General features: G+C 42.8%; 1 protein-coding gene across 7 annotated transcripts in view; it reads left to right on the top strand.

Annotated features, from left to right (window-relative positions):
* Nucleotides 1–10,715: 10,715 nt before the first annotated feature.
* The window catches only part of LOC137433361 (cell adhesion molecule 2), a 372,982-nt gene continuing 371,900 nt past the window's right edge, over nucleotides 10,716–11,797 (top strand). For 5 of the 7 annotated variants that reach the window (XM_068125694.2, XM_068125699.2, XM_068125705.2 and 2 more), the window contains exon 1: nucleotides 10,716–11,005. In XM_068125694.2, the coding sequence (XP_067981795.1) occupies nucleotides 10,963–11,005 (43 nt within the window). In that variant the 5' untranslated portion in view covers nucleotides 10,716–10,962. The remainder of the gene's footprint in view (nucleotides 11,006–11,797) is intronic. The other 2 variants (XM_068125711.2, XM_078782698.1) reach the window with 1 other exon arrangement.

The following is an 11,797-nucleotide window of genomic DNA, read 5'->3' on the forward strand; positions in this document are numbered from 1 at the left end:
TTGGGGATGGGAAGGAAAGGGGATCTATTCTCTTTCACTGGTGCAATGGAGTACTTCAATTAATGGGAGACACAGCCTTTCCCTAAAACACAGAATAAGAGATAACTATCAACCCTCAACCTTTCATGACACAACCTCAACTATCAACCTGAGGAGGGTTCACCCTCAACAATCACCAATAAACTCCAATACATTCAGAACTCCGCTGCCCGTCTACTCACCCATTCCCGGACCCGTGACCACATCACCCCCGTCCTTTACAAGCTTCACTGGCTCCCCATCTCCCAGAGAATCCAGTACAAAATCCTCCTCTTGACCTACAAAGCCCTCCATAACCTGGCCCCATCCTACCTGGCTGACCTCCTCTCCAGACACACTCCCACCCGCAACATCCGCTCTGCTGGTACCAACCTCCTGACCCCCCCCCCATCCGGACCAAATTTAGATCCTGGGGGGACAGGGCCTTCTCCATCGCTGCTCCCACCCTCTGGAACTCGCTACCTCACACCATCAGAGACTCCTCCTCACTCACCACATTCAAAACATCACTCAAGACCCACCTGTTCAACACTGCATTCAACATTTAACCCACAGCATCTAACCCCTGACTATCTCCTCTCCTTCTCCCCCCTTTGTGCTTTGAATATTTCCCTATTGATTCTTCTTTTTTTGCAATTGTTTTTATGTTTTGCTATGCATTATGTTTTGCACTCTGTCAAAGCGTCTTTGGGCTTCCTGAAAAGCGCTATATAAAATAAATGCATTATTATTATTATTATAACAGGGGTATTCTATTACTTGGCTGATGTGTATGCTTGTGGACTAATTATGGGATGCCCTTTCACCTTTACACAGCTCCGGAGGTAGGGGGGCGCAGAATAAACAATAATAATAATAATACAGCACACAATCAAAAAATATACAGTCCTCATCTCCGCAACAATATATATATATATATATGTATATATATATGTATATATATATATATATATATACATATATATATATATATATATATATATATATATATATATAGATATATATATAGATATATATATAGATACAGATATAGATATACTTATATTGTTATGTGCTAATACCTTGGCTTTTTCCATGTGTTTGAGTAGGGTAGCATTACTTTTGTATATTCGATATCCGTAGAGGTAACTCATCTTGTAAAATGTGCATTGATGGGGCAGTGACCATTCTTTATTTATAGAGTCGATTATGGTAAGATTGTTGTGGCTGTAACAGGTGAGGCCAGGTAAAGGACTTGTAGGTGCAAAGGCACACAAAGTGCTTTGTGCTGTAAATGGAAATTATTACGGACAGTTTGATCAGCATACCATAAGTGATCAAGTGCAACGTAAAATAATTAAGACGTGCCTTGCATTGGAACACTATCTACTCTCATGTGATAATTAAAGTATATAATCAAATTTCAGAAATTTTAAAAGAGAGCAGGAAATCTGTATAGTATTACGGATTACATAAAGACTCCTTCGTTCCTCCATAACTCGAAAACCATGAAACCTAGTGGCCCGAACCTTTGCATGTATTTTAAGGGCACTCCACAGGAGCGCATGAATGAAGACTGGGTATTTGGGTATTTGGGTGAAGTTAAACACCACTTTTGAAGATAAATCAATGGGCTTATTAGATTAAAACCAAAAACAGGCTTACCACCATTGGTCAGCAGACATTCACCTTGTAGAGGTCTTAATCCAACATTTTGTTTCGGCCTACTCAAAAAGCCCTGGAGATTTTCCACGATGATCTCTCATGGATTGATTAAAGTATATAATCGAAATCTGTCTTCAGATTTGAGTATCAGAGCTGGTGGACTTAATATGTCGAAATCTGGAGTGAAATCGGAAAATATAAATAAATTACCGATTATTACAACTAGGCATATTTATGTATTTACTTTTAGCAAGCAAGGCTGTGATCCCTCCTTTTCCATATTTATAAATTGCCAAAGCATTAAATTAACTTTTGTTACTGTTCGGAGAATTATATTGAGTGAAGAAAGGATTGCCGAAAGTGTAACGTCAAAGATTGCTTTTACACATATTTAGTGTAACACCTCTGTTCAGGCCGCAGGTGAGTATGTTGCTTATACACTGCCTGGGGTTTTCCTGAGAGTGATCGAGTAATATGTTTTGGGATTGTCGTACAGGAATTGATACACTCGCCTCTAAGTTGTCCAGCTTGGGTTCAAATCCCGACCCAGCTATAAACTTTCAGTTTGGTGTTTCACAGGCAGGGTGATTCATCAATGTCTGTGCCGTCCCTCGGATGGACGTTAAACTGGGAGTCCCATCTGCCAACATGGGTTGGTGGACGTTAAAGATCCCATGGTGTTCTTCACAAAGAGTAGGCGAGTATCGCCAACACCATGGCCAAATTCCAATTCCTGCACTAACTAGGTGAATGTCAGTCAGGCCTGGCCAGCCGGTTCGTGAAGACCTGAGCCAAGCTTACCCTGGCCGACCCCACAAGGTGGGATAATAGTGCCCCGTTAAAGAAGAAGAAGAAAGAGAAAGATACAGAAAATGATGTAAATACATATTTCATTGAATTTCCTCAGGCAACGCTGGGTGCTTCAGCTCGTGTATATATACACAAAGAATTAAGTTAAGCACCCCCCCCGTTTTTTTACAACCTCGCACATTACAAGTTTGTTGTCGTCAAAACAGTGTAATATACCCATGATATTGCTATATTTTCTGGAGAAGTGATATTATGGTCACATAAAAACATAACAATCATGCCGTTTTCAATATTTTATTCTGAATAATTTAAGGTGAAATTTTTTGGGAATTTTAGGCATATTTTCACCTCAATTTAAGTATGGAGCTATAGGTCCATCACGGACAGTGTGGATGACGTTTATGTTTTCTAACGTACAGTCATTGTTCTGAGAAGACCTCTAGCGATCTTTGCGTCAATAACGTGTGTAGGACCCACGTGATCGGATCACTGACTCAACCCTACGTCTCATAGACCCTGTAAGCCGTCGTATGCGTTGCTGTGGCAGGTTGTTCCATTCCCGATGTAATGCACGTTCCAATTCATCCAGATTGGCTATTGGAGGGACCATCTTCGCAATTTGTCGTCCCAACATGTCCCAAACGTGCTCGAGGGGGTTCAACCTGCCACAGCAACGCATACGACGGCTTACAGGGTCTATGAGACGTAGGGTTGAGTCAGTGATCCGATCACGTGGGTCCTACACACGTTATTGACGCAAAGATCGCTAGAGGTCTTCTCAGAACAATGACTGTACGTTAGAAAACATAAACGTCATCCACACTGTCCGTGATGGACCTATAGCTCCATACTTAAATTGAGGTGAAAATATGCCTAAAATTCCCAAAAAATTTCACCTTAAATTATTCAGAATAAAATATTGAAAACGGCATGATTGTTATGTTTTTATGTGACCATAATATCACTTCTCCAGAAAATATAGCAATATCATGGGTATATTACACTGTTTTGACGACAACAAACTTGTAATGTGCGAGGTTGTAAAAAAACGGGGGGGGTGCTTAACTTAATTCTTTGTGTATACATATACAGTACAGTATATCACAAGCTTGATGGGCTAAATGGCCTCTTCTTGTGTCAAAGGTCTTTGTATACCCTTGTGACTAGACCAGTTTATTTAGTCCACTGAGGGATAAAGACCTTGCTCAAAATTGTCCATTCTGTTCTATTTAATGCAATTTTAAGGCCAATGTACTCCAGTATGTTTAAAAAATTTTTTTTACTCTTCCTATGATCTTTGGTCTAAGCCTGGTGTTGGCTTAGCGGTTAGGGTGCCGGCTTGGGATTCTAGGATCCTGGGTTCAAATCCCGGTCGATCACTGAATTAACGCCAGGGGGGTTGACTCAGCCTGTCATCCTTCTGAGGTCGGCAAATTGAGTACCAGTTCACTGGTAAATCCCTGTGTGTCACAAGAGGCGACTAACAGGGTTGGCGGCAGGAAGGGCACCCGACCATAAAACATTGCTTCAAAAAAGGAAATGCCCGAAAAAGCTTCATGGTGCCCGAAAAAGGCCAACACCTGCTCTGCGGGGAAAAATGGCCTCTAAAGGTGGTTCTATGATCTTTGGTCTACTCAGTAGACCAAAGATCATAGAACCACCTTTATAGGATCATAGAACCACCATAGATCATAGAAGTCCTCCACTGCTTTTTCCAAGGCATTCTTCAGAACTAGATTGAGAGTTTGTAATTATTGTTGTCTACTTGTTGTCCATTCTTCGAGCTATGTGTCAAGTGCAGTTCCATTTAGGTTTGTCGATTGTGACCAGAATGTGAAGAATTTTGTGCTTTGTCTGATGCATTCATTTCTCTTCTTGTCCCTTTTGTTTATGCCATGGCAACATCTTTCTATGGCTTCTTGCATGTTGATCAATTTTTGCTCCATCTTCTTTAGAGACTGTGTTCCACCGTCGTAGGTTAGGGCAGGAATTTTGTGATTTTGACAGGATGCTAGCAAACAATGGCCTACTCCTGACTCCTATTGCTAATGCAACCAGCGAATGGTGACTGTCGGGACACCTGGCTTAACATCCCTCCGAAGGACGACACATTTTACATCCGACCTGCAAAGCACCAGCACATGAAGGTTAGTTGGATCGGGAATTTAACCCAGACAAGGGAGTTCAAAGGTAAACACACACACACACTCCAAGGTGTCCTTTCAGCCCACCATAACACTGATGTTTGTCAACATTCCTGTGCTGATTAAGATAGAAAGCTATATAGTAAACCTTAAAAGAATGATGAAATAATTGGTTGCCCTTATCCGAAGAAGGCCACATGAAACGTGAACTTCCTGGTCAATTTGTTTCAAGTGTAGAAGTTGATGCCCAGACAGTATAGCCACACTATACAAAGACAGCAAGCAGTGTAATCTGGTGTCACGGAACCTCTGATGAGACCAGACCACTGGCTACCCACATTCCAGATTGGATTTTGGAATTTCGCCATGGTGTCGATGACAACTCACCTAGTCTTCTCCAAGGACACCGTCGTACCTTGAATGTGCAACAATAAATTCCAGCAGACCGGTCTCCCAGTTTGACGTCCATCCGAGGGCCGACAGACATCATTGATGGATCACTCTACCTGTGAAACACCAGGATGAGAGTTTTACAGCTGGATCAAAATTCCAACCCAATCAAAATTCAATTGGAATGCCAAAAGATATGAGTAGTTTTGTGTGCCGTGACGTCATGAATCCAATCGGCTGGATATTATTTATTAAAATTTTATTAAAACGAAGACGTTCTTTGTCGGGTTCGTGAGGAGCAACCAGAAGGCCAAGAGAGCTGCGGGTGGTCTCGTTAGTTAGGCCTGGATCCTATCTCGTTTGTCATGAATTTGTAGATGTCTGTGATAATCTGGTGGACTGGGAGAAGAGATCGTGGGAGACCATCGGCCTGTTAGACCATTTGCGCATCGGCCTGTTAGACCACTCTGATGGTTCTTCGAGGCGATCTCGAGAACGAAATGGCAGTCTATAATATGCTTGAAGAAATTAATAATTTTCAGAATAAATACATTTTAAAATAACTTAAGCTTGTGTTCATTATTTACAAAAAGGCCTACCAGTCCCATTGGCTGTCTTTAATTTCTCTCTGGACGGCGCCACGGCAGATGAGGACCGCAAGCCAAGGCATGAGGACACAAAAAACACCTCTATATGTGCAATCCATGCTTTTCCAAAAAAGAAAAACCAAAAACCGCATCGCCGCATCAATTCTGGAACTTTGGTCTGACCAGAGACTAGCAATATATTTATTTCGGCCTTATGTTTGTGTGCTTCCCCTTCTCTCCCCATCGTCTTCCGCTCCCTTTTTATATATTTTGTTTGTCTGGTTGATTTGTTTGTGAAATAAATGTTAGCTCTTTCACGAGCCTCGATTCAGTACACCAAAAAAAAAAAAAATTCCAATCACAATTCAATTGGAATTCCAAAATTCCAATCAAAATTCAATTGGAATTCCAAAATTCCAATCAAAATTCAATTGGAATTCCAAAATTCCAACCCAATCAAAATTCAATTGGAATTCAAAAATTGCAAAATTCCAATCAAAATTCAATTGGAATTCCAAAATTCCAATCAAAATTCAATTGGAATTCCAAAATTCCAATCAAAATTCAATTGGAATTCCAAAATTCCAACCCAATCAAAATTCAATTGGAATTCAAAAATTGCAAAATTCCAATCAAAATTCAATTGAAATTCCAAAATTCCAATTAAAATTCACGTGGAATTCCAAAATTCCAATCAAAATTCAATTGGAATTCCAAAATTCCAACCCAATCAAAATTCAATTGGAATTCCAAAATTCCAATCAAAATTCAATTGGAATTCCAAAATTCCAATCAAAATTCAATTGGAATTCCAAAATTCCAATCAAAATTCAATTGGAATTCCAAAATTCCAATCAAAATTCAATTGGAATTCAAAAATTCCAATCAAAATTCAATTGGAATTCAAAAATTGTAAAATTCCAATCAAAATTCAATTGGAATTCCAAAATTCCAACCCAATCAAAATTCAATTGGAATTCCAAAATTCCAATCAAAATTCAATTGGAATTCCAAAATTCCAATCAAAATTCAATTGGAATTCCAAAATTCCAATCAAAATTCAATTGGAATTCCAAAATTCCAATCAAAATTCAATTGGAATTCAAAAATTCCAATCAAAATTCAATTGGAATTCAAAAATTGTAAAATTCCAATCAAAATTCAATTGAAATTCCAAAATTCCAATTAAAATTCAATTGGAATTCCAAAATTCAATTGGAATTCCAAAATTCCAACCCAATCAAAATTCAATTGGAATTCCAAAATTCCAATCAAAATTCAATTGGAATTCCAAAATTCAATTGGAATTCCAAAATTCCAATCAAAATTCAATTGGAATTCCAAAATTCCAATCAAAATTCAATTGAAATTCCAAAATTCCAATTAAAATTCAATTGGAATTCCAAAATTCCAAAATTCCAATCAAAATTCAATTGGAATTCCAAAATTCCAACCCAATCAAAATTCAATTGGAATTCCAAAATTCCAAAATTCCAATCAAAATTCAATTGGAATTCAAAAATTCCAATCAAAATTCAATTGGAATTCCAAAATTCCAATCAAAATTCAATTGGAATTCAAAAATTGTAAAATTCCAATCAAAATTCAATTGAAATTCCAAAATTCCAATTAAAATTCAATTGGAATTCCAAAATTCAATTGGAATTCCAAAATTCCAACCCAATCAAAATTCAATTGGAATTCCAAAATTCCAATCAAAATTCAATTGGAATTCCAAAATTCAATTGGAATTCCAAAATTCCAATCAAAATTCAATTGGAATTCCAAAATTCCAATCAAAATTCAATTGGAATTCCAAAATTCCAATCAAAATTCAATTGGAATTCCAAAATACCAATAAAAAGAAAGCACCTTAGGGGCAAGTGCTTGTATTTTGATCTAGGCAATTTTGCCAGCTCAAGAACGATGAAGGAATATTAATGCACTAATGCAGGTACAGACAGATGAAGAATTAGAGAATGAAAGAAAAATATAGAGGAAGGCCTGAAACAAATCAACTGCATTAACCCACCTATTGTTTCATCGCTGTATGAAATGTGTTTACGTTGGGAAGTATTCCAATGTAGGGAGCCATAAATTCAGGAAATATTGTGAGTCAATGAGGAATGAATTAGGCTCACGATTGTGGCCTATCCACCTTTCACTCCAGTAGGACAAGTAGCTTTCCCTCATCCTGCAAGTCTTACCTTTTTAAGCCCCGCGCTCCCAGGTGGGCGCTCTACTTGTCGAGCATGCAAACGAGGATAAACACGGCGTAGTGAGAATGCAACGAGAGACGCTGGTGGTGCTGCACACAACAAAGATGGAGACCGGGCATCACACTGCCCAATATGCTTTATCAACTCGACCACAGCTTGCACCCAAAGCAAAAGGTCGTCGCCCTAAACTTGACCCGAGGCACGAGACGGGTGCAATTCTTGTCCTATGATTAATATGGAGGCTTTGCAATCCCACGTTGGCATCACAACGTGGGGGTTTCTCCCCCATTGCCTTCATCTAGTTTTGATTCCTCTCACCACTCCACGTGCCCTAGTCGTGCATTCAGCCCCCGTTCTTTCCTATCGATCTCTCCGCACTCCCTCTCCATCTCGCCCGTCGTTTTCCCCTCGCTCTCCTAATCTCGCTCTCCCCTCACGCTTTTGTCGCTCACCCTCTATGCCCCGCACCCCTCCCCGCTTTCACCCTCCTCTTTTCACTCTCTATTTTTCCCGCAGCCTATTCGTTTCTCGATACCTCTTTCCCTTTTTGTCTCCTGTCCCATCCCCGTTTTCTACTCCACCCCTCTTACCCGATTTTCGTACTCCCCTCCCTTCTTTTATTCTCCCCCACACCACGTCTGCTCTCCCCGCCCCCCTCTTCGTTTCTTCATTTCCCTCCTCCCTGCTATCCCCCTCCAATTCTCTCACCCACCCCTCGTCCTCTTCTTCTCCCTCCTCTTCTTTGCCCTCCCTGTCTCTCACCCACCCCTCGTCCTCTGCTTCTTCCTCCTCTTCTCTGCCCTCCCTCCCTGTCTCTCACCCACCCTTTCGCTCCCCCTGCCACTGTCTGCCTGTGAGACTAGAATGGCAATTCATGTGGGCGTGGCTAAAAAGATCCCTCGCCCTCGCCCGTAAATGGCACGCAGGATATAATTCGAAGGTATCTGGTTCAAATCTCACGATCCTTAAAGTCCTGTCATAACAGCTGGGTATTTAGGTGATTACGGAGAGGCAATATTCCAGAGGCACGAGACTCGCGCTGATAAAGCATTTGAGATGTTTTCTTTTCTCGCACAAATACACATTTGATTCAACGCTATTACAACCAAACGATGTTGCCATGAAACCCTCGTTCGCAGATTAAATCTCAGCGCAGGACTCATCGAAGTGAAATAATTCCGTTGTTATTAACTTTTTTCCCCCCTTTTCGTTGCATTGCCGTGTAACTTTACACGGTTTGCTTCTACCAGTTGGTAAAAGAATAATCATAGATTGCACAGGAACTGCCGCAATGCTTGGAATTTCCCAATTAAAACGCAAAGGCGTGAAAACCTTACACACCATCATTGTCCACTCCCTACACACCAATACTCGCACACCAGCTCCCCATCGCAAACACCAACACCTACCACTCCCACCTACCCATCACCTACCTTCCTCCCCCCCGATCTGCTCATCTCCTACACTCCACCTGCCCATGACCTACCTCCCTGCTCATAACCTATGCTCTCCCTCCCACCTGCCAATCACCTACCTCCCTTCCCATTCCCACCTGCTCATCACCTATCCTCCTACCACCTACTCATCACCTATACCACTCCCCATTACCTAACCAGCTCCACACACACTCCACACTCCCCATCACCTACAGCCCCCTTCTCATCCCACCAGTTATCCATCTCTGAAACCATCACTTTTCCCCCAAGGCCCCAACCGATCCACCCACTCCCCATCACCTAGCTAGCTCCACCCACTCCCCATCACCTAGCTAGCTCCACCCACTCCCCATCACCTAGCTAGCTCCACCCACTCCCCATCACCTAGCTCCAACCACTCCCCATCACCTAGCTAGCTCCACCCACTCCCCATCACCTAGCTAGCTCCAACCACTCCCCATCACCTAGCTAGTTCCACCCACTCCCCATCACCTAGCTAGCTCCACCCACTCCCCATCACCTAGCTAGCTCCACCCACTCCCCATCACGTATATCCAGCTCCACCCACTCCCCATCACGTATAGGCAGCTCTACCTCCACCCAATACCCATCACCCACCACCCACCGCCCCACCCACTCCATCTCTTACTCCTAACCCGCCCACCATCTCCCCATCCTTAAGCCTCACTCACACTTCCCTGCTATTATCCAGTCATTCCCAAATCTTATCCTCACTCTCCCGACCTCCTCCTCCTCTCATTCGTCGAACACCTATCTCAGTCCCAGGTCGCCTCAACCCCCTCCTCCCCCTCCTCATCTCAACACCTTGACTTTGTTGTTTCTTCCACATATTAAGCTTTTGGCTTCGTTCCGGTTGTTCCATCGTTTTAAATTGGATTCTATATTCCTTTATTTTTCGTTTTCCCACCCAGTCCGTCTCCAGCTCCTGCAATCCTCTCGCTCTCCTTGGCGCTGCCTCTCCCCATATCCCTCTCAATTTGCCGACATATCCTTCCCTCTCTCTATCATTCCTCCACCACCCCTCCCTCCCCATCTTCATCAATTATATTCTCCCCTAACCCTTTCTCGGTCTCTCCATCGTCCCCTCTCCCTCCGTCTCTCCACGAACATCCCTCTTATCCCCGAAAATGTCTCGCATATTTTCAGCCTCCTCCGATAAACCAACTTCTCTCCTTCCTTCCCAATCTTTTTCTCTTCACTCCATCGCGGTTTCCTTCACCTCTGCCTCCTCGTTAATTCCCCGATCTCTGTTTTCTCACCCGTCCTGCCTTTGCATCCTTTCCCATCGTTAACTGCTCCTCCCATTTTGCTTCCATTTGCCCCATTCCTAGCCCCCACCCCCGGCGTCCTGCCCTTACCCAGCCCTTGGAATTCGAAGCCCTCCCTTTCTCTTCTTCCTCTTCCTCTCTCTCCCTCTGTCGTTCCCTCCACCTCACTCGCCCCTCCCTCGTTCCCTCGCACCCACTCTTCACATCTTCCCCTCCCCCTCCCAGTCGCCTCACCGCGGTCTCTCCCAGAGCGTGCAGAGCGGGCGGCGAGCGCAGAAACAGTCACAGAGGAAGAAGAGACGTGAGGCCGGAATATATATATATATTTATATAACTATATATAATAAATACGGTATACATAGTCAGTGAAAGAGAGGGAGAGGAGAGCGCGATACAATCTCGCCATGCATCGTCTCATCTCTGTTCTCCTGATTGTAATTGTGACAGGTGAGAGTTAAGCTCTTCGTTCTCTCTCTTCCTTTTCCCTCAGGTTTCATGATTCGCTCCATCACGCACACTCTTCTCTTCTGTTTTCCTTCTATTTATCTATATCTCTCTTGCCAGACGCACGCACGCACGCACACGACACTCTTCCTCCTCTTCTTCCTCCGCCCCTCATCACCATGGCACATCCTCCTCCTCCTCTTCAATTTCCTTGAACCACCGCCGTGGGATTCCTCTTCTTCTTTATAATGCCTGTCACTCCGAAAATTCACCCAAATTTCTTGAGGCAAAGTTTTATCCTTGTATGTTTGACGTGCTCGTATGACGCAGTTCAACGTATCAACACACATCTCACGCGTCTGTGGGGTGGGGTGGGGGTTGGGGAGACAACAACTTTACTACAGGGACACGAATAACGTGGCGATACCTGTTTTGTGCGGCCTTCGGAGCACGCGCTCATCTCATCTCATCTTCCCTCCCCTCTGTCGCCGTTTCTACGTGACGTCATCGTGCCGCTGTCAACATCAAACGGAGCGTTGCGTGGTACCGCATGAACGGCACACGGTTGTACACTCATTAGTTCCGCGTGATAGTCAGCGTCATAATTGCCAACTAAAAAACCGCAAGAATATCAACAATTCGCTTCATAAATATACGTTATCCGTACATATACTACATTTGAATAATGTGTGTGTGTGTGTGTATATGTGTATGTGTTTGTATGTGCATGTGTTTGTGTGTGTATATATATGTGTGTGTATATATACAGTGTGTGTGTGTGTGTGTGTGTGTGTG

Source organism: Myxine glutinosa, chromosome 1 (assembly GCF_964187855.1).
Source record: "Myxine glutinosa chromosome 1, kmMyxGlut1.1, whole genome shotgun sequence".
Taxonomy (NCBI): domain Eukaryota; kingdom Metazoa; phylum Chordata; class Myxini; order Myxiniformes; family Myxinidae; genus Myxine; species Myxine glutinosa.